At 65.5% G+C, this 24,520-nt stretch overlaps 1 protein-coding gene across 3 annotated transcripts in view; it reads left to right on the plus strand.

The window, feature by feature from the left end:
* Positions 1 to 24,520, plus strand: part of CPNE9 (copine family member 9) — a 46,671-nt gene that overhangs the window by 16,369 nt on the left and 5,782 nt on the right. For all 3 annotated transcript variants that reach the window (XM_075130158.1, XM_075130157.1, XM_048858301.2), the window contains exons 4-18: positions 1,084 to 1,187; positions 4,274 to 4,313; positions 8,773 to 8,849; positions 15,213 to 15,276; positions 15,607 to 15,710; positions 15,833 to 15,937; positions 17,216 to 17,257; positions 18,191 to 18,266; positions 18,647 to 18,700; positions 19,977 to 20,038; positions 20,623 to 20,669; positions 21,853 to 22,034; positions 22,452 to 22,579; positions 23,014 to 23,116; positions 24,017 to 24,074. In XM_075130158.1, the coding sequence (XP_074986259.1) occupies positions 1,084 to 1,187; positions 4,274 to 4,313; positions 8,773 to 8,849; positions 15,213 to 15,276; positions 15,607 to 15,710; positions 15,833 to 15,937; positions 17,216 to 17,257; positions 18,191 to 18,266; positions 18,647 to 18,700; positions 19,977 to 20,038; positions 20,623 to 20,669; positions 21,853 to 22,034; positions 22,452 to 22,579; positions 23,014 to 23,116; positions 24,017 to 24,074 (1,246 nt within the window). The remainder of the gene's footprint in view (positions 1 to 1,083; positions 1,188 to 4,273; positions 4,314 to 8,772; positions 8,850 to 15,212; positions 15,277 to 15,606; positions 15,711 to 15,832; positions 15,938 to 17,215; positions 17,258 to 18,190; positions 18,267 to 18,646; positions 18,701 to 19,976; positions 20,039 to 20,622; positions 20,670 to 21,852; positions 22,035 to 22,451; positions 22,580 to 23,013; positions 23,117 to 24,016; positions 24,075 to 24,520) is intronic.

The raw sequence follows: 24,520 nt of genomic DNA on the forward strand, positions 1-24,520 counted from the left end.
CAAGGAGCTAGCAGAGCTGAGCACCCACCTCTCGGCCAGCTGGCCACTGACCTGCTGGAAGTCCAGGGTGGGACTTAGCCACCTGACCTTGTCTCCTCCCCCTCCCCTGGAGCCCAGCCCCAAGCCCAGTGGCTCTGAGTCGTTTTCAGAGAGGGTTCCTTGTCTCACTCTTTCATAGCCCTGGGCCTGGCTGCTGAGCAGGGCCGCTGGCTCCCCGGTCACCCCGAGGGTGCTGTGTTGGCAGCAGAGCGGGCAGCTCGCAGTGCAGTGAGCAGCCTGGGCCCCCTCCTCTGCACCACTGAGCTGCCCGTCTGGCAGCCTGTTCGCTTCAGGTGGGGGCTAGTTCTCAGCTTTGCCGCAGGACGTCTCCTTCCCCTGTGCCAGCACCATGTGCCCTGCTGTGTTGGGGCAGGGGCTCCACCAGTGGCCCTGACGGGGGAGGGCAGCCCCAGGCTCCTGCCCTGGGCTCAGGTCACGGGGTGGGGAGGGCTGAGTGGCCAGAAGCAAAGTCTCCTGCTGCTCCCCTCGAGCCGGGGCTGAGCCCTGCAGGCCTGGGGATTTCCAGTCTGTCCTCGGCCCAGCACAGATCAGTCAGAGGTGGGGCCTCGGGGCTGGGCTGCCCAGGGACCGGAATAGACTCTTGCTGGGGGCTGCCCCTGCTCCACTAGCCAGTCTGAGCAGCGCCCACCCATAGCTCCACTCGTCCCTGCACTCCGGGCACCGGCTCAGGAGCAACAGCGTGGCCCCGGCCTGGCCGGGGGTTACCCAGCGCCCCCTTGCTGCAGGGCTGGGCCTGCCCCACTCCGATCCCTGCGGGGGCTCCCAGCCAGGGCCACCTAATCCCCAGCTCTGCTAAACAGGCCCATATGGCCACCTGCTCCCACACTAATGATCTGGCTCTGCCATTGGCCTTAATCCCAGGGAATCTGGATTACAGGCCAGGGAGGCAGCAGAAATTAAACGAGGGGCTCTGGGGGACAGCCCCTTCCTCACATACATGCTGGGACCCCAGGGCCATGGCCACGTGGCCCCAGGTGGCCCCTCTGGGTTGGGTGCTGTCCCCTCACCCCCTTCTCCCCTCAGTTTGGACGCACCGAAGTGATTGACAACACCCTGAACCCCGACTTCGTCCGCAAGTTCGTCCTTGATTATTTCTTTGAGGAGAAGCAGAATCTGCGCTTTGATGTGTGAGTGAAACCTGCTCCCCCTCCTCCACCTGATGCCTCTCCCCCACCCTGCCTCGGCTCCCCCCTGCCCAGTTCCCCTGTCCTGTCCCACCTCTGCTTCCCCCTGCCTGCTCCCCTCCCCCACCTGATCCACGTCCCCCTGCTCTTCCTCTGATCCCCACACAAGGTCTCCCTCCCTCACCCTGCCTTGGCTCCTCCTGCCTGGCCCCCCTGCCCTGCCTCAGGTCCCACCTGCCCAGTTCTCCTCCCCAATCCCATCTTGGCTCCCCCCCACACCTGGTCCCCCTCCCCACCCTGCCTCAGCTCTGCTCACTCCCTGCTTTCCCACTTGGCCCTTAGTCGGAGACCAGGTGATTTGTGGTATGGCTGCCAACCGGGCCAAAGTGGAGTCCTGACTGGGGAAACTGGAGGTGGGGTTGCAGAGCTCTGGGGCGGTTGTGGTATGACAGACGTGGTGGCCATCGTGTGATATGGCAGGACAGTTGCAGTGTCCTGGGACATGGCAGGGTGGCTGCAGGGTGGCGTGGCGGAGCGGCTGTGGCGTGGCGGGGTGGTAGTAGCGGTTGCAGTGTGGTGGAGTGGCATGGTGGGGTGGTAGTGGCGGTGGGGGGTGGCGTGGGGGGGTGGCGTGGCAGGGTGGTAGTGGCAGTTGCAGTGTGGTGGGCTGGCGTGGCAGGGTGGTAGTGGCGGTGGAGGGTGGCGTGGCGGGGTGGTAGTGGCGGTTGCAGTGTGGCGGGGTGGCGTGGCGGGGTGGTAGTGGCGGTGGGGGGTGGTAGTGGCGGTGGGGGGTGGCGTGGCGGTGGGGGGTGGCGCGGCGGTGGGGGGTGGCATGGTGGGGTGGTAGTGGTGGTGGGGGGTGGCGTGGCGGTGGGGGGTGGCGTGGCAGGGTGGTAGTGGCGGTGGGGGGTGGCGTGGCGGGGTGGTAGTGGCGGTTGCAGTGTGGCGGCGTGGCGGGGTGGTAGTGGCGGTGGGGGTGGCGTGGTGGGGTGGTAGTGGCGGTGGGGGGTGGCGTGGCGGTGGGGGGTGGCGTGGCGGAGTGGTAGTGGCGGTTGCAGTGTGGTGGGGTGGCGTGGCGGGGTGGTAGTGGCGGTGGGGGGTGGCATGGTGGGGTGGTAGTGGCGGTTGCAGTGTGGCGGGGTGGCGTGGCGGGGTGGTAGTGGCGGTGGGGGGTGGCGGTGGGGGGTGGCGTGGCGGGGTGGTAGTGGCGGTGGGGGGTGGCGTGGCGGTGGGGGGTGGCGGGGTGGTAGTGGTGGTGGGGAGTGGCGTGGCGGGGTGGTAGTGGCGGTGGGGGGTGGCGTGGCGGTGGGGGTGGCGTGGCGGGTGGCGTGGCGGTGGGGGGTGGCGTGGCGGGTGGTAGTGGCGGTGGGGGGTGGCGTGGCGGGTGGTAGTGGCGGTGGGGGGTGGTAGTGGCGGTGGGGGGTGGCCTGGCGGGGTGGTAGTGGCGGTGGGGGGTGGCGTGGCGGGGTGGTAGTGGCGGTGGGGGGTGGCGGGCTGGCTGCAGCAAGGCAGGGTGGTTGCCATGCTGCTCCCAGGGTTCCTGACTCTGCCGTAGGCAGAAACAGAAGCTCTTCGGGCCAGCGTGTAACAGGGGCCGGCCTGAAGTCGTCATGACCCTGGAACTCGGGGTAGGAGCCCAGTGGTGCAAACACCCAGCAGCGCCCGGGGTGGGCGAGAACATGAGCAAATTTGCGGATGATACTAAACTGGGAGGAGTGGTAGATACGCTGGAGGGGAGGGATAGGATACAGAAGGACCTAGACAAATTGGAGGATTGGGCCAAAAGAAATCTGATGAGGTTCAATAAGGATAAGTGCAGGGTCCTGCACTTAGGACGGAAGAACCCAATGCACAGCTACAGACTAGGGACCGAATGGCTAGGCAGCAGTTCTGCGGAAAAGGACCTAGGGGTGACAGTGGACGAGAAGCTGGATATGAGTCAGCAGTGTGCCCTTGTTGCCAAGAAGGCCAATGGCATTTTGGGATGTATAAGTAGGGGCATAGCGAGCAGATCAAGGGACGTGATCGTTCCCCTCTATTCGACATTGGTGAGGCCTCATCTGGAGTACTGTGTCCAGTTTTGGGCCCCACACTTCAAGAAGGATGTGGATAAATTGGAGAGAGTCCAGCGAAGGGCAACAAAAATGATTAGGGGTCTGGAACACATGAGATATGAGGAGAGGCTGAGGGAGCTGGGATTGTTTAGCCTGCAGAAGAGAAGAATGAGGGGGGATTTGATAGCTGCTTTCAACTACCTGAAAGGGGGTTCCAAAGAGGATGGCTCTAGACTGTTCTCAATGGTATCAGATGACAGAACGAGGAGTAATGGTCTCAAGCTGCAGTGGGGGAGGTTTAGATTGGATATTAGGAAAAACTTTTTCACTAGGAGGGTGGTGAAACACTGGAATGCGTTACCTAGGGAGGTGGTAGAATCTCCTTCCTTAGAGGTTTTTAAGGTCAGGCTTGACAAAGCCCTGGCTGGGATGATTTAACTGGGAATTGGTCCTGCTTCGAGCAGGGGGTTGGACTAGATGACCTTCTGGGGTCCCTTCCAACCCTGAGATTCTATGATTCTATGAGACGGGGGGGCTGGAGAACAGCTGTGTCTGGTGCCAGGGGGCACATCTGGGCCTGTCTCTGATCTGTCTGTGCAGTGCCCAGCGCAGCTCGGGAACTCCAGGAGGACCCAGCTTCCAGCGGCCGGAGGACACCGCGGGAGCCGGTGCTTATCCTTGGCCGGAGGGTGCTCCCAGTCGCTGAGCTGCGCAGCCCCAGCTGTGTGTCCGGAGCAGTGGCCTATGAGAAGGGGTCCAGGAGTCTCTCCGGGCTCTCAGGCTTCTCCGGGCACTGCTGGGTGTCAGGGCAGCCACCAGGCGCCAGCCTCCATCACCTGCTGGGCTTGGCTGTGCTCAGGGCCCTGCATGTGGGGCCCTATAGCCCCCATCCCGTGCCAGCAATGCCCCGGACGGAGCTCATTCCTGGGTGGGGAGGGCTGCTGGGCGGGGGGGACGGGACTCTGACTGGCGCAGCACTGTGGGGGTCCCGCACCCATTGCAGGGTTCTCACGGCTCTCCTCTCTTCCCCCCAAGCTACAACGTGGACTCCAAGACCTGCAACATCTCTAAACACGTGAGTATGGACCCGGCTCTGCCCGCAGGCTCAGCCCCCCGCTCTGCCCCCCCGGACTCAGCCCCTGGTTCCGCCCTCCTCCCGGATTCAGCCCTGCCCTTGGGCTCAGCCCCCAGCTTTGCCCTCCCTCCCCTGGACTCAGCCCCCGGGCTCTGCCTCCTCCCTGGGCTCAGCCCTCCCCCTTGTGCCTTGCAGGTCCCTTGTTTTGCCATGTTGCTGGACCAGTGAGACGCTGCGGCTCTGTGACCTACGGGGTGGGGGGCGGGAGGTGTCAGGGTCTCCCCAGCTGTGAGTGCAGAGGCAGCTTGTCCTTGTTTGTAGGGGGCACCTCGCAGCCGCACTGCACAGATGGGAGCTGCGGCCTGGCGAGGCAGGGACTGGCCAGAGACCGCCCAGGGCATGTGTGGCCGAGCAGGGGCTGAGCCCGGTTTCCAGGCAGTGCCCTGGGCGCTGGCCCGGGAGCAGCTGGCCGTCTGGTCCCGGCAGGAGAGCACAGTGCGGGCGCTGTGTGCCCAAGGAGCTGCACTGCGTACCTGGCACAGAGAACATGGGCCTTGTCCCTGGCCGCCGCTTGGCCCCACTCACCCAGGCTCTGACACCAGCTCTCCGGCATCCCCTCCCTGCTGCTCTCCAGAGCCTGCCCCCAGGGTGCCTGGCTGGATCCGGTGCTGCCTGTGGCCCAGAGCGTGGCTCTGTGTGAGCGATGGGGCGACCCACTACCTGCTGCTGGCCCTCGGGGGGGGCAGCCCGGGCTCCATCCTCACCCTGTCTAACCTGCTCTCTCTCTGCTGCCCACCCTGGGACCACAGAAGGTACGTGCCTCTCCTGCCCCCCGTGGCAAACAGGCAAAGCACAGCCGGGAGCAAGAACTGGGCTGGGGGAGCCCCAGGTGGGCAGGGGTCGTTTGTCACCAGGGACTGAACCAGGATGTTGCCAGGATGGGCAAGGAATGGTGTCCCTAGCCTCTGTTTGTCAGAGGGTGGAGATGGATGGCAGGAGAGAGATCACTGATTCACTGAATGTTCGGTTCACTCCCTCTGGGGCACCTGGCACTGGCCACTGTTGGCCGACAGGACACTGGGCTGGATGGACCTTTGGTCTGACCCAGTCTGGCCGTTCTTATGGTAACTCCTGCAGGCAGGGCCCCACACCTCCCCTCCCCTCCCGCCAGAAGGGAGGGCCTGGGGGCCCTGGACAGACCGACTCCTCCAGGGCAGGGAAGCAGTTAGAGCCCTTGCAGCACAGAGGCCTCCCCCACGGGAGGCCTCTCTTCTCCTGGCGGCCGGGGGACATCCCTCCCCCCATCCTCTCCTGGGCCCTGGCCATTGTTTCTGCAGCTCCGGAACACAAAGGGCTGGTGGAGATTGCCAACCAAGACATGGCCATGCCCCCCCATCGGGGTGCCCCATAGCACCTGCTCCCCACTGCAGCACTGGCCTCATTTCAGCAGCAAGCTCTGACTGGAAGGGTGCAGGCAGGAATCCAGAACCTCAGCAGGGCCGTGCTGGGTCAGACCAGTGGTCCGTCTGGGCCAGTGTCCTGGCTCTGGCATGGCCAGGTGCTGTAGAGGGAATGAACAGAACGGGGCAGTTATCGAATGATCCATCCTGTCGCCCATGCCCAGCTTCTGGCAGTTGGAGGCTTAGGGACACCCAGGGCACGGGCTTGTGTCCCTGCCCATCCTGGCTAACAGCCATTGGTGGACCGTGTAATGAGGCTGGTTCTGGCAGGACCCAACGGAGAGTGCCAATTCAGGACAAACTGCTCAAAGCAGGGCAGTTACAGCCCAGGGCTGGGGTTTCTGTGCCCACCAAGGCAAACCAAACCAGCCAAACAGAGCAGACTTTGGTCTCACCCCACTGGCTAACCCCAAGTCACACGAGCAATTCCCTTAGACACTCCAGTTTCCCAGTATCCCCACCAGGGCCACTCGTTATGGGGACAGATGGTTGTGAAAACCAATACCCCAGTAAAAGAAAAACAGTTCTCTCGATCCCAAAGGACCAAGCCCCAGACCCCGGTCAATACACAAATCAGATCTTACCCACAGATCACGCTGCTGCCGATCCTTTGGAGACTAAAATCTAAAGGTTTGTTCATAAACGGAAAAGACAGAGACGAGAGCTAGAACGGGTTCAATGGAATCAATGACGTCCAGTGACGGCCAAGTTCTTGGGTCAGGCTTGCAGCAGGGATGGAATAAACGGCAGGTTCAAATCCAGTCTCTGGAGAACATCCCCAGCTGGGATGGGTCTTTCAGTCTTTGGGTCAAAGCTTCAGGGTCGCCAAGTCCCTCCAGAGGCCAGAAGCAGGACTGAAGACCAGCTGGAGGAGCTGCAGCAGCTTTTGAAAGTCTCTTGCCGTGTGGTCTCTGCTTTCTGTGTCCCAAGGACAAGCTGCCCATCCATGGCCTGGAAACACCTCAGAGTTCGGTCCCTAGGCAGGTCCCTGCACGCCTGGCCGAGTCCCCAGGCGCGTCTGCCTTCTCTCACTGGGTCAGTTGTGTCGCTGATGGTCCCTAATGGGCCGTCCAGCAGGCTAGGCAGAGCTGACCCCAACGTGTCTGGGGTGTCCCCCAGAAGCAGAGCACAGGTTTGAAATACAGACAGGACAGAGCCAATATTCATAACTTTAACTACAAAATGATAGACGCACACAGACAGCATCATCCTAACCAGCAAACCAGCACCTTGTCTGAGACACCTTAGTTGACCCCCTTTATACAAGATTTAGTGCCACTACGGGACCTGGGTTGCAACGATGTTCTATATGGTCCCAGTTCAAGTCAATAACGTCACCGACCCATCCTCCAGAACTGATCTAGTTGGTTTTTTGAACCCAGTTACACTTTTGGCCTTCGCACCCCCTGGCCTGGAGACTGTGGCGCCCTCCGCAGACTGGCTGGGCGGGCGGTGTGCGAAGAAGCACTGCCTTGTGTTTGTTTCAACCTGCTGCCTATAATGTCATTGGGTGACCCCTGGTTGGAGTGTTTTGGGAAGGAGTAAATAACATGTCCTTATTTACCTTCTCCACACCAGTCATGATTTTATAGACCTCGATAATATCCCCCCTTAGTCATCTCTTCCAAGCTGAAAAGTCCCAATCTTGATTAATCTCTCGTCATACGGAAGCTGTTCCATACCCCTAATAATTTTTGTTGCCCTTTTCTGAGCCTTTTCCAATTCCAATATATCTTTTTTGAGATGGGGCGACCACATCTGCATGCAGTATTCAAGATGTGGGCGCACCATGGGTTTATATAGGGGCAATATGATATTTTCTGTCGTATTATCTGTCGCTTTCCTAATGATTCCCAACATTCTGTTCACTTTTTTGACTGCTGCTGCCTAGTGAGTGGATGATTTCAGAGAAGTCTCCACAAGGATTCCGAGGACTCTCAGACTTGACAGAGCCCTGGTTGGGATGATTAGTTGGGGTTGGTCCTGCTTTGAGCAGGGGGTTGGACTAGATGACTGTCATGGAGTCCCTGGGCGATGCTCAGGAACTGTTCCCCATGAAGCCAGGCAGGACTCTGGGGCAGTCTCCTCTCTGGGAGCAGCCTGTCTGCAGGACACACAGCTCACCCGGCTTCCCCCTTCCTGGGTCTGACCTCGGAGCATTCAGCCTCCTCTGCCCCTCCGTGCGCTTCCCACAGCGAGTCCACTCAGGCAGGGTCCTGGGGCAGCCAGAGGGTCCTGCCCCCCAACTCCGCAGTCAGACGTGACTCTCAGCCAGCCAGTAAAACAGAGGTTTATTAGACGACAGGAACATGGTCTAAAACAGAGCTTGTAGGTGCAGAGAAAAGGACCCCTCAGCTGGGTCCATTTTGGGGGGCAGTGAGCCAGACAACCCCGTCTGCCCTTCACTCCATGTCCCGGCCAGCCCCAAACTGAAACTCCCTCCAGCCCCTCCTCCTCTGGGCTTTGTTCCTTTCCCGGGCCAGGAGGTCACCGGATTCCTTTGTTCTCCGACCCTTTAGCTCTCACCTCGCAGGGGGGAAGGGCCCAGGCCATCAGTTGCCAGGAAACAGGGTGTCGGCCATTCTCTGTGTCCAGACCCCTGCACACACCTACCCTCTAGGGCTCTGCAATGATCATACACCCTTACCCCACCCCCTAGAGACTTAAGAACTGCACAGGGGAAACTGAGGCACCCACACACTATTCAGAGGAAACATTAAGAACAGTCCCACTTGGTCACAATGACCTCCTGAGGTCTCTTCCAGCCCTGATATTCTAGGATTCTATGAGATCTCTCTCGCGTGGTCCCAGCTCATTTTGACCCCATCATTTCATATGGGGGTTGCTGGGTTCTGACCTTCCCTGCTGTGGGGGCACCCTGGGATGGGGTGTGGGGGGATCCGAGATGTCCTGCCCTGGAGGCACGCCATGGGCTGCCTTCCCCACCTGCAGGCAAGAACAGTGCTCTGTGTGCCCTAACTAGCGAGCCTTGTTGGCAGGACTTTCTGGGCCAGGCGTTCGTGGCGCTGGGCGAAGTGATCGGATCCCAGCGGAGCCGCTTGGAGAGACCCCTGACGTGAGCCTCCCTTCACCTGCTCCTGGGGGCTCCATGCGGGGGGAGGGCCTGGGGCTGGAGTTCCTATACCTCCACATACTGCCCCCCAGCCAGCCAGTCCCCCCGTCCCCCACATACTGCCCCCAGCCAGCCAGTCCCCCCGTCCCCCACATACTGCCCCCCAGCCAGCCAGCCAGTCCCCCCGTCCCCCACATACTGCCCCCAGCCAGCAAGTCCCCCTGTCCCCCACATACTGCCCCCAGCCAGCCAGCCAGTCCCCCCGTCCCCCACATACTGCCCCCAGCCAGCCAGCCAGTCCCCCTGTCCCCCACATATTGCCCCCAGCCAGCCAGCCAGTCCTCCCATCCCCCACATACTGCCCCCAGCCAGCCAGCCAGCCAGTCCTCCCATCCCCCACATACTGCCCCCAGCCAGCCAGCCAGCCAGTCCTCCCATCCCCCACATACTGCCCCCAGCCAGCCAGCCAGTCCTCCCATCCCCCACATACTGCCCCCCAGCCAGCCAGTCCCCCTGTCCCCTACATACTGCCCCCAGCCAGCCAGCCAGTCCTCCCATCCCCCACATACTGCCCCCCAGCCAGCCAGCCAGTCCCCCCGTCCCCCACATACTGCCCCCCAGCCAGCAAGTCCCCCTGTCCCCTACATACTGCCCCCAGCCAGCCAGCCAGTCCTCCCATCCCCCACATACTGCCCCCCAGCCAGCCAGTCTCCCTGTCCCCCACATACTGCCCCCAGCCAGCCAGTCCCCCCGTCCCTCCCATACTGACCCCCAGCCAGCCAGCCAGCCAGTTCCCCCATCCCCCACATACTGCCCCCAGCCAGCCAGTCCCCTCCATCCCCTACATACTGCCCCCCAGCCAGCCAGTCCCCCCATCCCCCACATACTGCCCCCAGCCAGCCAGCCAGTCCCCCGTCCCCCACATACTGCCCCCAGCCAGCCAGTCCCCCCGTCCCCTACATACTGCCCCCCAGCCAGCCAGTCCCCCCGTCCCCCACATACTGCCCCCAGCCAGCCAGCCAGTCCTCCCATCCCCCACATACTGCCCCGCAGCCAGCCAGCCAGTCCCCCCGTCCCCCACATACTGCCCCCAGCCAGCCAGCCAGTCCCCCTGTCCCCCACATATTGCCCCCAGCCAGCCAGCCAGTCCTCCCATCCCCCACATACTGCCCCCCAGCCAGCCAGCCAGTCCCCCTGTCCCCCACATACTGCCCCCCAGCCAGCCAGCCAGTCCCCCTGTCCCCTACATACTGCCCCCAGCCAGCCAGCCAGTCCTCCCATCCCCCACATACTGCTCCCCAGCCAGCCAGTCTCCCTGTCCCCCACATACTGCCCCCAGCCAGCCAGTCCCCCCGTCCCTCCCATACTGACCCCCAGCCAGCCAGCCAGTTCCCCCATCCCCCACATACTGCCCCCCAGCCAGCCAGTCCCCCCGTCCCCCACATACTGCCCCCAGCCAGCCAGCCAGTCCCCCCGTCCCCCACATACTGCCCCCAGCCAGCCAGTCCCCCCGTCCCCTACATACTGCCCCCCAGCCAGCCAGTCCCCCCGTCCCCCACATACTGCCCCCAGCCAGCCAGCCAGTCTTCCCATCCCCCACATACTGCCCCGCAGCCAGCCAGTCTCCCTGTCCCCCACATACTGCCCCCAGCCAGCCAGTCCCTCCGTCCCTCCCATACTGACCCCCAGCCAGCCAGCCAGTTCCCCCGTCCCCCACATACTGCCCCCAGCCAGCCAGTCCCCTCCATCCCCTACATACTGCCCCCAGCCAGCCAGTCCCCCCGTCCCTCCCATACTGCCCCCAGCCAGCCAGCCAGTCCCCCCGTCCCCTACATACTGCCCCCCAGCCAGCCAGCCAGTCCCCCCGTCCCCTACATACTGCCCCCCAGCCAGCCAGTCCCCCCGTCCCCCACATACTGCCCCCAGCCAGCCAGCCAGTCCTCCCATCCCCCACATACTGCCCCGCAGCCAGCCAGCCAGTCCCCCTGTCCCCCACATACTGCCCCCAGCCAGCCAGTCAGTCCCCCCGTCCCCCACATACTTCCCCCAGCCAGCCAGTCCCCCCCCGTCCCCCACATACTGCCCCCAGCCAGCCAGTCCCCCCGTCCCCCACATACTGCCCCCAGCCAGCCAGCCAGTCCCCCTGTCCCCCACATACTGCCCCCAGCCAGCCAGCCAGTCCCCCCGTCCCCTACATACTGCCCCCCAGCCAGCCAGTCCCCCTGTCCCCCACATATTGCCCCCAGCCAGCAAGTCCCCCTGTCCCCCACATACTGCCCCCAGCCAGCCAGTCCCCCCGTCCCCCACATACTGCCCCCAGCCAGCCAGCCAGTCCCCCCGTCCCCCACATACTGCCCCCCAGCCAGCCAGCCAGTCCCCCCGTCCCCCACATACTGCCCCCAGCCAGCAAGTCCCCCTGTCCCCCACATACTGCCCCCAGCCAGCCAGCCAGTCCCCCCGTCCCCCACATACTGCCCCCAGCCAGCCAGCCAGTCCCCCTGTCCCCCACATATTGCCCCCAGCCAGCCAGCCAGTCCTCCCATCCCCCACATACTGCCCCCAGCCAGCCAGCCAGTCCTCCCATCCCCCACATACTGCCCCCAGCCAGCCAGCCAGTCCTCCCATCCCCCACATACTGCCCCCAGCCAGCCAGCCAGTCCTCCCATCCCCCACATACTGCCCCCCAGCCAGCCAGTCCCCCTGTCCCCTACATACTGCCCCCAGCCAGCCAGCCAGTCCTCCCATCCCCCACATACTGCCCCCCAGCCAGCCAGCCAGTCCCCCCGTCCCCCACATACTGCCCCCCAGCCAGCAAGTCCCCCTGTCCCCTACATACTGCCCCCAGCCAGCCAGCCAGTCCTCCCATCCCCCACATACTGCCCCCCAGCCAGCCAGTCTCCCTGTCCCCCACATACTGCCCCCAGCCAGCCAGTCCCCCCGTCCCTCCCATACTGACCCCCAGCCAGCCAGCCAGTTCCCCCATCCCCCACATACTGCCCCCAGCCAGCCAGTCCCCTCCATCCCCTACATACTGCCCCCCAGCCAGCCAGTCCCCCCATCCCCCACATACTGCCCCCAGCCAGCCAGCCAGTCCCCCGTCCCCCACATACTGCCCCCAGCCAGCCAGTCCCCCCGTCCCCTACATACTGCCCCCCAGCCAGCCAGTCCCCCCGTCCCCCACATACTGCCCCCAGCCAGCCAGCCAGTCCTCCCATCCCCCACATACTGCCCCGCAGCCAGCCAGCCAGTCCCCCCGTCCCCCACATACTGCCCCCAGCCAGCCAGCCAGTCCCCCTGTCCCCCACATATTGCCCCCAGCCAGCCAGCCAGTCCTCCCATCCCCCACATACTGCCCCCCAGCCAGCCAGCCAGTCCCCCTGTCCCCCACATACTGCCCCCCAGCCAGCAAGTCCCCCTGTCCCCTACATACTGCCCCCAGCCAGCCAGCCAGTCCTCCCATCCCCCACATACTGCTCCCCAGCCAGCCAGTCTCCCTGTCCCCCACATACTGCCCCCAGCCAGCCAGTCCCCCCGTCCCTCCCATACTGACCCCCAGCCAGCCAGCCAGTTCCCCCATCCCCCACATACTGCCCCCCAGCCAGCCAGTCCCCCCGTCCCCCACATACTGCCCCCAGCCAGCCAGCCAGTCCCCCCGTCCCCCACATACTGCCCCCAGCCAGCCAGTCCCCCCGTCCCCTACATACTGCCCCCCAGCCAGCCAGTCCCCCCGTCCCCCACATACTGCCCCCAGCCAGCCAGCCAGTCTTCCCATCCCCCACATACTGCCCCGCAGCCAGCCAGTCTCCCTGTCCCCCACATACTGCCCCCAGCCAGCCAGTCCCTCCGTCCCTCCCATACTGACCCCCAGCCAGCCAGCCAGTTCCCCCGTCCCCCACATACTGCCCCCAGCCAGCCAGTCCCCTCCATCCCCTACATACTGCCCCCAGCCAGCCAGTCCCCCCGTCCCTCCCATACTGCCCCCAGCCAGCCAGCCAGTCCTCCCATCCCCCACATACTGCCCCGCAGCCAGCCAGCCAGTCCCCCTGTCCCCCACATACTGCCCCCAGCCAGCCAGTCAGTCCCCCCGTCCCCCACATACTTCCCCCAGCCAGCCAGTCCCCCCCCGTCCCCCACATACTGCCCCCAGCCAGCCAGTCCCCCCGTCCCCCACATACTGCCCCCAGCCAGCCAGCCAGTCCCCCTGTCCCCCACATACTGCCCCCAGCCAGCCAGCCAGTCCCCCCGTCCCCTACATACTGCCCCCCAGCCAGCCAGTCCCCCTGTCCCCCACATATTGCCCCCAGCCAGCAAGTCCCCCTGTCCCCCACATACTGTCCCCAGCCAGCCAGTCCCCCCGTCCCCCACATACTGCCCCCAGCCAGCCAGCCAGTCCTCCCATCCCCCACATACTGCCACCCAGCCAGCAAGTCCCCCTGTCCCCTACATACTGCCCCCAGCCAGCCAGCCAATCCCCCCGTCCCCTACATACTGCCCCCCAGCCAGCCAGTCCCCCTGTCCCCCACATATTGCCCCCAGCCAGCGAGTCCCCCTGTCCCCTACATACTGCCCCCAGCCAGCCACCCAGTACCCCCGTCCCCCACATACTGCCCCCCAGCCAGCCAGTCTCCCTGTCCCCTACATACTGCCCCCAGCCAGCCAGTCCCCCCGTCCCTCCCATACTGACCCCCAGCCAGCCAGCCAGCCAGTTCCCCCGTCCCCCACATACTGCCCCGAGCCAGCCAGTCCCCTCCATCCCCTACATACTGCCCCCAGCCAGCCAGTCCCCCCGTCCCTCCCATACTGACCCCCAGCCAGCCAGCCAGTTCCCCCGTCCTCCACATACTGCCCCCAGCCAGCCAGTCCCCCCGTCCCTCCCATACTGACCCCCAGCCAGCCAGCCAGTTCCCCCGTCCTCCACATACTGCCCCGAGCCAGCCAGTTCCCCCATCCCCTACATACTGACCCCCAGCCAGCCAGTCCCCCCATCTCCCACATACTGACCCAAGCCAGCCAGTTCCCCCGTCCCCCACATACTGCCCCCAGCCAGCCAGCCAGTGCCCCCATCCCCCACATACTGCCCCCAGCCAGCCAGTCCCTGCCTGCCACATACTTCTCCCCTAGAGCCAGCCAGGCCCTGCCCTGGAGCCAGGTCAGAGCCCATGTCCCCCAGAGGGGAAAGGCCCCTGAGCCCGCCAGGCCCATGCCAGGGTGCACATGGGGGGCTGGGGCTGGGCAGGCCTTTCATGGAGCCTGGAGCAGCAGGGCCAGCCGCACTCAGACACAGGTCCAGGAAGGGAGTGAGACAACTTCTTCAGGGGGTAGCTGGGGGAGGCTGGGCTGAGGGGGGGACCCCCAACAACGTCCCGCAGCCCCAGGGACCATCCTGCCCTGCCCCCAAGGCTCCTGGCCCTGCCTGCTGGCAGAAAGGCGGCTTGGAGGGGCAGCCAGTCCCCATGGGCTCAGTTCCCTGTGGGGGTGCAGCTCCCCGAGGGAAGGGGTCCCCGTGGCCGGCAGAGCACGTGCTCTCCCTCCTGAGGGCAGTGGGGATGTGCCAAGCAAACCCGCCCTGAAATCTGCAGGTCCTGGCGCAGGGGGCCGTGACCCGGCTCAGGCTCAGGCCCTGGTGCCCAGGGGAGGGGTGTACAAGCCACACACAGTGCAAGGAGCTGCGCAGTCTGGCTCTGCCGAGCCTGGCCGGGGGCGGCCAGCCACACTCCAGCTTCTCCCAGGGACAGTGTGGCTGGGAAGTGCCCAGCGTAGAGGGCCAGGGAGACACCAGCGCCCCCTGCCTGCTGCCCCACATGAGCCATGGCTCCCACTGCAGCCAGCAGCCTGCCTAGCAGTGCGGGCGAGCGACGGCAGGGCCCTGGGCTCCGTGGTCAGCGATTCCTCAGCACCACCAGCGTCCCAGCCAGCCAGCGTCCCACCCGCCACCCACCACACCTGTCGCTGAGTCAGCTCCCCGCCCCCAGCCAGCGCCCTGCCCCGCCCCCCACAGCACCCCATGCTGGGAGCCCCCCCACATCCGGTGCCTGCCCCGCCCCCCCCAGCGCCCCCTGCTGGGAGCCCCCCACATCTGGTGCCTGCCCTGCACCCCCTGCTGGGAGCCCCCCCACATCCGGTGCCTGCCCTGCCCCCCCAGCGCCCCCTGCTGGGAGCTTTCCCTGCCCCGCCATCACCCTGCCCTGCCCCCACAGCGCCCCCTGCTGGGAGAGTGCTCTGCTCTGGCCATTGGCTTGGGCCCTTCAGTGGGCTGAAATGGGGCAGACAGGACGTGGCGGGGAGAGCAGCCAAACCCCTTGCAGCCACGCCCTGGGCTGCCTGCCGTCCACTCCTGCCGGCCTAACGGGGTGTTTCTTGTCCCAGGGGGGTCCCAGGGAAGAAGTGTGGGACCATCCTGCTGTCGGCTGAGGAGCTCAGCAACTGCCGGGTGAGTGCGTCTCCGCTGGCCTGGCCACGCTGCCCACGCTCCAGGCTGGCTGCGGGACCCACGGGACGCTGAGGGGCGCTGGTGGCAGGGGAGGGCTGAGGCATGTGTACCTGGGGGGCTGTGCTGGGGGGGCCGAAGGGGTGTGCGTGTGGAGAAGGCATGGGGCTGGGTGGGGTGCCGCTCTCCCCAGGTCAGTGGGCTGGCCCAGGTCCGGTAGGGCCTGCCCTACAGGCTCTGAACGAGCCGCCTGCCCGCGTCGGCAGCTGCCCCTCGCCACCCACCCCCTGCCTGGATCCTGACCCCTGCCTTGACGGAGTCCGTTTCTTTCAGGACATTGTCACCATGCAGCTCTGCGCCAACAAGCTGGACAAGAAGGACTTCTTCGGGAAATCCGACCCCTTCCTTGTCTTCTACCGCAGCAATGAGGACGGCACGTACGTTTGGGGCCGTGTGACGCCCCACTCTGCATGGGCGGGCGCCCAGCGGGGGGCAGCTGGGGTGGGCTCCTGCCTGCTAGTGCCTGCCCTCAGCCCCACTTCTCTGGTGCCGCCTCCAGGTTCACAATTTGCCACAAGACAGAAGTGGTGAAAAACACACTCAACCCGGTGTGGCAGCCATTCTCCATCCCCGTGCGAGCCTTGTGCAACGGGGACTATGACAGGTCAGGAGCTAGACACGTGTCCCGCCATGGGGGGGGGGGGGGGCTGCAAGCTCAGAGCCAGAGCGAGCAGATCCCAGACACGCAACTCCCTGGCCCAGCAGGCCCTGTGGGGAGGGGCAGCTCTCTGAGCCAGTCCTGTGGGGGGCAGGAGGGGCAGCTCTCTGGCATGGCTTGGCCTGGGGGAGGAGGGGAGCAGGGCCAAAGCGGGGGAGGAGATGGGGAAGTGGGGCCCCAGGGGCAGGGATGGGGGAGTGGGGCCCTGGGGGTGAGGTCAGGGGAGTGGATCCCTGGTGGAGGCAGGGATGGGGGAGCAGGGCCCCAGCAGAGGAGTGGGGGAGGGGATGCAGGAGCGGGGGCCCGGGAGTGGTGACGGGGGAATGGGGGCCCAGTGGGGGCGGGGATGAGGGAGCAGGGCCCCAGCAGGGGAACGGGGGCGGGGATGGGGGAGCGCGGCCCCAGCAAGGGAACGGGGGCGGGGACGGGGGAGCGGGGCCCCAGCAGGGGAACGGGGACGGGGACGGGGGAGCGGGGCCCCAGCAGGGGGACGGGGACGGGGGAGCGGGGCCCCAGCAGGGGAACGGGGGCGGGGACGGGGGGAGCGGGGCCCCAGCAGGGGAACGGGGGTGGGGACGGGGGAGCGGGGCCCCAGCAGGGAAACGGGAGCGGGGACGGGGGAGCGGGGCCCCAGCAGGGGAACGGGGACGGGGACGGGGGAGCGGGGCCCCAGCAGGGGGACGGGGACGGGGGAGCGGGGCCCCAGCAGGCGAACGGGGGCAGGGACGGGGGAGCGGGGCCCCAGCAGGGGAACGGGGGTGGGGACGGGGGAGCGGGGCCCCAGCAGGGAAACGGGGACGGGGGAGCGGGGCCCCAGCAGGGGAACGGGGGCGGGGACGGGGGAGCGGGGCCCCAGCAGGGGGACGGGGACGGGGGAGCGGGGCCCCAGCAGGCGAACGGGGGCGGGGACGGGGGAGCGGGGCCCCAGCGGGGGAACGGGGACGGGGGAGCGGGGCCCCAGCAGGGGAACGGGGGCGGGGACGGGGGAGCGGGGCCCCAGCAGGGAAACGGGGGCGGGGACGGGGGAGCGGGGCCCCAGCAGGGAAACGGGGGCGGGGACGGGGGAGCGGGGCCCCAGCAGGGGAACGGGGGCGGGGATTGGGGAGCGGGGCCCCAGCAGGGGAACGGGGGCGGGGATGGGGGAGCGTGGAGTGCCAGGCCCCGTGGGGCTCTCCGGGCCCATCCTGGGTGCTTGCTAACCTGCTACCCGCACTTGTATTTCAGGACGGTGAAGATAGACGTGTACGACTGGGACCGGGATGGAAGGTGGGATCAGGCTGCTAGCATGTCCCCAGTGCCCACCCCCACCCCGTCCAGCCACGGCCTGGCCTCAGGCCTGATCCCTGGGCCTGCCCTGGCCAGAACCCCGTCCCCCTCGCTCTCCCTGGGCTCACCCTGGGCTGTATCCATGCCACTGCTCTCCTGGCCACCCTGCAGCCAGCGGATCTCCTCCGCCGGCCTCCATGCTCTGGGGCCCAGGGAGCCAGTCCCTGAGTCTGTCCAGAGCCAGCGGGAGCAGCCCTTGGCCTGGCTGGGTTCCTGCCCCTACCTGCTGGGCCCCACCTCTCCGCCCTGCTGGGGCTGCCTGCTGAAAGGCTCCTGTGTCTGGGCCCCAGGGCTGCCCCTTCTCTCGTCCTCCAGCCACCCCCTTTCTGCCCTGCCTGTGAGGGAGCAAGGGCTAGTGGGCACTGGGCTGGGAGCCAGGACTCCTGGGTTCTATCCCAGTCCTGGGAGTGGAATGGGGTCTAGTGGGTTGGATCAGGGGGGTGGGGCTGGGAGCCAGGACTCCTGGGTTCTCTCCCTGTGAGTGGTGTCAAACCCCCGGAGCTAAAGGGATGAGCTGAAAGCTACACAGCCCTTAGCTAAGGCTGGAGCAGACGCATTAATCTCCAAGTGGTCTCGGGGTCACAAGATGGGACAGCACACACCCAGCAGGTGTGTGGGTTCTCCTGGTCCTGGGAGGGGAGTGGGCTCTAGCGGTTAGAGCGGGGGGCTGGGATCCAGGACTCCTGGGTTCTATCTCTGGTTCTGGGAGGGGAGTGGGATGGAGAGGTCGGAGCAGGGGGCTGTCTCGCAGGCTCTGCCCCTGGTGTGCCAGGTTATAGTGGCCGAGGCCCCCCACGCCCTCTCCCTCCACGACAGGCTGAGTGAGCATCTGTGCTGCCCACTGACACCTGCCTTGTGCTCTCTGGCCCACAGCCACGATTTCATCGGGGAGTTTGCCACAAGCTACCGGGAGCTTTCCCGCGCTCAGAGCCAGTTCACTGTCTATGAGGTGAGGCCTGCTGCTGCCCAGCTCTCCTGGTTCCCCCCATGCCTGGCTCAGCCCCACTGGGGCTGGGGGCCTGGGCCAGCTCTGGGGCATGGAGTTGTTCTCCCAGTGGGCAGCTCTGGGCTGGCGGGCGTTTGCCGGTTCGGGTGGCTTTCGCGGGGGCCTCATTCTTGTGGAGTTTGCTGCAGGGTTAGAATCCAGGCGAGATTCTGGGCTCAGGAATTTAACTCACAGAGTATGATGGCCGGGGTGGGGGGGTGCTGGTGGCCAGGGGGGCTGTCAGGAACTACCAGGGGGACTGGCAGCCGGAGGGGGGGCTGTCAGGAACAGCCAGGGGAGGTGCTGATTTTGGGGTTCCTGAACTGTTCCTCTGCTTCCATCAGGTGTTAAATCCAAAGAAGAAATGCAAGAAGAAGAAATACATCAACTCCGGAACGGTGCGTGAAACCTGCCGGGGCCCCTGAGGGAATGTGCCCCCACCCCGCCGCGACCAGGCAGAGCCCCCGGCTCCCTCTTTGCCCCCTGCCCCCTTGGTGATGCACCCCACGGCTCCCTTCCTTCAGCTCCGACTAGCCCTGCGCCTGCCCTGCAGCCTCAGTCTGTCCTGGGGGGGACAGAAGAGGGGTTTCTCCAGCTCTGTCTCCCTGCGGAGTGGGGGAGGATTTCTTTGGGGGGGGATCTCTGGGGAGACAGAGGGTATTTGGGGGGTCTCTATGTGGAGGGGCAGAGGTCTGTTGTGGGGGGTCTGTCCTGGGGAGAGCGGGGCTGTTGTGGGGTGTCTCTGGTTGGGGTCTCTGACATTCTGTTTCCAATAAGTGTCTCTAGATATCTCTCTAGGGGCCTGTCTCTGGGGAGAGGGGGCCCTGTCTTGGGGGGTTTGACTCTGGGGAGAGGGGGACCCTGTCTCAGGGGTCTGACCCTGGGAGGGCCTGTCTCAGTGGGGTCTGACTCTGGGGGGACCTGTCTTGGGGGGCCTGTGTCACTGAGTGTGGGGGAGTCAGGGCCCTGCACCCCCCACTTCCTGCGATTCACCATGACTCTCAGCCAGGCAGTAGAACAGAAGGTTTATTAGCCGACAGGAACACAGTCCCAAACAGAGCTTGTAGGTACAGAGAACAGGACCCCTCAGTCAGGTCCTTCTTGGGGGGCAGAGGGGAGCCCAGACCTGGGTTCTCCCCAGCCAACTGCAAATTGAAACCCCCTCCAGCAGCCTCACCCAGCCACCCCCTGCCCCTCCTCCAGCCTTTGTCCGGTTTCCCGGGCAGAAGGTGTCACCTGACCCCGACCCCCTCCTGGCTCAGGTTACCTGCTCAGGTATCTCCCTGCAGTGAAGTCACCCCCTGACATCCCACCACCATCTCGTACCAATGCAGACAGTAACCAGTAAAAGTGCCACGCAGCATTCCCGGGTAACACTCCCTACTCCCTCACAGCCTGGCTCTGGGGAGAGGGGGGCCCCGTCTCAGGGGTCTGACTCTGGGTGGACCTATCTCAGGGGGGGTCTGACTCTGGGGAGAGTGGGGGCCTGTCTTGGGGGGGGTCTGTCTCTGGGGAGAAGGGGGGGTCTGTCTGTGGGGGGGGCCCTGTCTCGGGGGTCTGTCTGTGGGACCTGTCTCGGTGGTCTGTGTCTGTGTGGGGGGGTCTGTCTTGGGGGTCTGTCAGTGGGGAGGACAGGACCTGTCTCGGGGGTCTCTGACGTTCTGTCTCCGGCAGGTGACCCTTCTTTCCTTCGCCGTGGAGTCCGAGTTCACCTTTGTGGATTACATCCGAGGCGGGTGAGCGGGTGCCCAGGGACCCCCCCGGCATGGCCCCCCCAGGCAATTCTGTTCAAACCTCTGCACTCCTCAGCCCCTTTGCGGTTTGTTCCTCACCCTGCGCCCCCCCTTCCACATGGGCTGCATCTGCCCACCCTGCCCCCATGACCCTGGCCCAGCCTCCCACGCGAAGACCCAAGGGAGTCTTGCACCCGATGCTGGCAGCAGCCCCTGGGCCGGGGAGACGGGCCCTGGCCTCTGAGGGGGCAGGGGACAGCAGGAGGTGGGAAGAGCTGGTGGAGAGCAGGAGAGGGAACCGATGCTGCTGGTGTTGCGGGGAGGGGTGGCAGGGGTCTGCAGGGGCTGGGAAGGGGAGGCTGGTGTGAGGGGAGTTTGGGGGAGCAGGTTTGGGGAATGGGAGGGTGGTGGGGTGGGGGGAGGGGATCTGGGAATGTGTTGGGGGGCTGGGGAAGCAGGGCAGGGGGAGGGGAGCTGGGAACGCATCGTTGGGGGGCTGGGGGAGCAGGGTGGGGTGAGGGGAGCTGGGAACGTGTCGTTGGGGGGCTGGGGGAGTGCTCTCTCACTCTCCTCTCCTGCCCCCGCAGGACACAGCTGAATTTCACGGTCGCCATCGATTTCACGGCCTCCAATGGTGAGTGCCCCTTGCAGGGGCTGGGCCCAGGTGCCTCCCACGGAAACCGAGGGACAGCTCAGCCCTGGGTCCTTCCTCAAGCTCCTTCCTCCTCCACCCATCTCACGGCAAGGGCCTGGGGGTCCTGCCTCCAGGGAGCTGCTCTCCAGCCCATTCTTGCCCCAGTCCCAGCTACCCGCCTCCCAGACTCTGGGGGTCTGCCACAGGGTTTCCTCAAACAGGGATCAGAGGGGCAAGGTGATGGGGTGTCACGGAGTCCCCGGGCGATGCTCTGGAACTGCTCCCCATGAAGCCAGGCAGGACTCTGGGGCAGTCTCCTCTCTGGGAGCAGCCTGTCTGCAGGACACACAGCTCACCCGGCTTCCCCCTTCCTGGGTCTGACCTCGGAGCATTCAGCATCCTCTGCCCCTCCGTGCGCTTCCCCCAGCGAGTCCGCTCATGCGGGGCTCCTGGGGAAGCCAGAGGGTCCTGCCCCCCAACTCCGCAGACAGACGTGACTCTCAGCCAGCCAGTAAAACAGAGGTTTATTAGATGACAGGAACATGGTCTAACACAGAGCTTGTAGGTGCAGAGAACAGGACCCCTCAGTCAGGTCCGTCTTGGGGGGCAGGGAGGCCAGAGCCCCCTCTGGCCTCCCTCCATTTCCCCAGCCAGCTCCACACTGAAACTCTCCCGCCCCTCCTCTGGCCTTTGTCTCTTTCCCGGGCCAGGAGGCCACCTGATCTCTTTGTTTTCCAACCCCTTCATTCGGCCCCTTTGCAGAGGAGGGGCCCAGGCCATCAGTCGCCAGGGGACAGGGTGTCGGCTATTCTCTGTGCAGACACCATCACACAGGCCCTCTAGGGCTCTGCCACAATCACACCCTCTTATCCCCCCACCTAGAGACTTAATGCCATGGGGAAACTGAGGCACTCACACAGTATTCAGAAAAAACATTAAGAACGTTCCCACTTCGTCACATGGGGGTCCTGGGAAGAGGGGCCTGGGGAAGATATGGGGGCAGAGGGCAGGGTGGGCAGAGGGACCCTGTGGGAGGCAGGGACGGGAGGGGCCTGAAGAAGATGGGGGGAGGGAGGAGCCCGGGGTGGATTGGGTAGGAGCGAGGGGCCCAGGGCGGATGGGGCAGGGCCAGGGACCGGGGAGCACAGCTCAGGCTGAGGTGGGTGCTGTGTGTGCCCGGCAGGGGTCCCGTCGCAGCCCACCTCCCTGCACTACATGAGCCCATACCAGCTGAGCGCCTACGCCATGGCACTGAAGGCCGTCGGCGAGATCATCCAGGACTACGACAGCGACAAGCTCTTCCCCGCGTACGGCTTTGGTGCCAAGGTCCCACCCGACGGCAGCATTTCCCATCAGTTCCCCCTGGTAGGAGGCAGTGCCAGGGCCTCTGCCAGCCCCACACCAGCCCAGGGCCAGGTGGGATGGGAGGTGACTCCCAGCAGTGGTGTTGCCCTGGGTCCTGACTGCTGCTCCCACCATGCAGGCCGAGCCGGGAGGAGATGGGGCAGCATGGGGCATTTTGGAATGGGATAGGGCAGCACACAGGAGGGCAGGCTCCAGGGAACCCCGCTAGGCCTTCAAGCTCTGCGCCGGCCCTGGGAATGGTCTGGCGATCCCATGGGTCTGTCCTGGCTGATCCGCTGGCTGCAGGCTCCTGTGGGGAGAGCCCTCTGGGTGCAGAGCTCTGGAGAGGGCCCAGCCCTATGGCTGTCTCCGGCACGTGCACACCCAGGGCCTTGCCCCAGCGCTGAGCCCAGCCTTCCCGACTTTCTCCCCTGCTAGAACAGCGACGTGGAGAACCCGAGCTGTGTGGGGATCGATGGCGTCCTGGAGTCCTACTTCCAGAGCCTGCGCACGGTGCAGCTGTACGGGCCCACCAACTTTGCCCCTGTCATCAACCAGGTGGCCCGGTGAGTGGGCAGAGGCTGGGCCACGGGCACACAGGGAGGGTGCCCTCCTGTGCCCCAGAGCCCTGCAGCCCGGCGCTGGCTGCAGGGGGTGGGGTGGAGGCTCCGGCTCAGAGCTTGGGGCCCGGCGCTGGCTGCGGGGAAGGGGGGCCACTCAGAGCTTGGGGCCCAGCAGCTGTGGGCTAGGCCAGGAAGCAGCAGGCATGGCCAGGCCTGAGAGCTGAGCTCCAGGGCTGGGCTGGGCAGGCGTTTGAGGAGCCATGGGCTCTGTGGGGCTGTGGCTGGGCACCCTGAGGGGCAGCCAGGCGGCGCAGCCGCCAGCATGGCCCCCAGGAGCCACGCCTGGCTGGCGGAGAAAGGGGGAAGTTCTAGCAAACTGCCCCGTGGGGGGCAGAGTGGGGCTGGCACGAGTCCCCTGCCTCTGCATTGTGCCCTAGCTCGGCTGCCCAGGTGACAGACGGATCTCAGTACTACATCCTGCTCATCGTCACTGATGGCGTCATCTCCGACATGCTCCAGACCAAGGAGGCCATTGTCAACGTGAGTGGGGTGGGCGGGGGCAGTGCGGGGGGGGGGGGGGGGAGCCCGGTCCCGCTGCAGGCAAGGGAGCCCACGTAGGGGAACCGGGCTGGAGCCAGCATCTGGTGGTTTGACTCAGCGCCCTCCCACGGGCCTGGGTCTCCCAAGCTCAGCGCTGCCCAGGGTGGCAGAGTCTCATTCACGTGAGGCTGATCTGACCTGGCCCCCCCTCACCCAATCCCTATACAGTATCACCCCCCAGGCGGCTCCTGTGTGCTATTGCCCCCACCCCCATTCCCTCCCCCTGGGCGGCTCCTGCATGCTATCCTCCCCCCAGCCCGGCCACTCCCCATTCCCTCCCCCCTGGGCAGCTCCTGCATGCTATTCCCGCCCTGGCCCCCCGCGCACTTTCCCCCACCCCATTCCCTCCCCCCCAGCTGTCCCTGCGCGCTATTTCCACCGGCCATCCCCCTGCACGCTATTATCCCCCCACCCCCATTCCCTCCCCCCTGGGCGGCTCCTGCGTGCTATTCCCGCCTACCCCTAGCCGTTCCCCGCTTGCTATTCCCCCCCCCGCGCACTATTTCCGCCTGCCCCCATCTGCACCCTGCACGCTATTCCCCCTGCCCTCCGCACACTATTCCTTCCCCCGGCCGTCCCCCTTGTGCTGTTCCCCCCTTAGCCCAATCTCTGCGTGCTATTCCCCCACCTTCGCACCGCCAGCTCTGGGGTGAGGGTAGTGCCGCAGCTCCGGGGCCAGGCTGGAGTGAAGGGATACTGGCTGGGATACCCGCACTTTACCTGTGCCATCTGAGCTCTGTGTCAGCCCTGGGAACAGCAGGGGGCCCAGGCTGGCGAGGCATGGAGGAGCCACAGGCGTCAGGCCCCAGGCTGACAGTAACTCTCTCCTTTGCCCTGCAGGCCTCTGCCCTGCCCATGTCCATCATCATCGTGGGAGTGGGCCCGGCGGAGTTTGATGGTAAGTTCGGTGGCCAGGGCCATTGTGGGTGTGCAGTTCTGACCATCTGTCACCGAGTCCCTGGGCGATGCTCTGGAACTGCTCCCCATGAAGCCAGGCAGGACTCTGGGGAAGTCTCCTTTCTGGGAGCAACCTGTCTGCAGGACACACAGCTCACCCGGCTTCCCCCTTCCTGGGTCTGACCTCGGAGCATTCAGCCTCCTCTGCCCCTCCGTGCGCTTCCCCCAGCGAGTCCGCTCAGGCGGGGTCTTGGGGAAGCCAGAGGGTCCTGCCCCCCAGCTCCGCAGTCAGACGTGACTCTCAGCCAGCCAGTAAAACAGAGGTTTATTAGACGACAGGAACATGGTCTAAAACAGAGTTTGCAGGTGTAGAGAACCGGACCCCTCAGCTGGGTCCATTTTGGGGGGCAGTGAGCCAGACAACCACGTCTGCCCTTCACTCCATGT

The sequence above is a fragment of the Caretta caretta genome, chromosome 7 (assembly GCF_965140235.1).
Source record: "Caretta caretta isolate rCarCar2 chromosome 7, rCarCar1.hap1, whole genome shotgun sequence".
Lineage (NCBI taxonomy): Eukaryota > Metazoa > Chordata > Testudines > Cheloniidae > Caretta > Caretta caretta.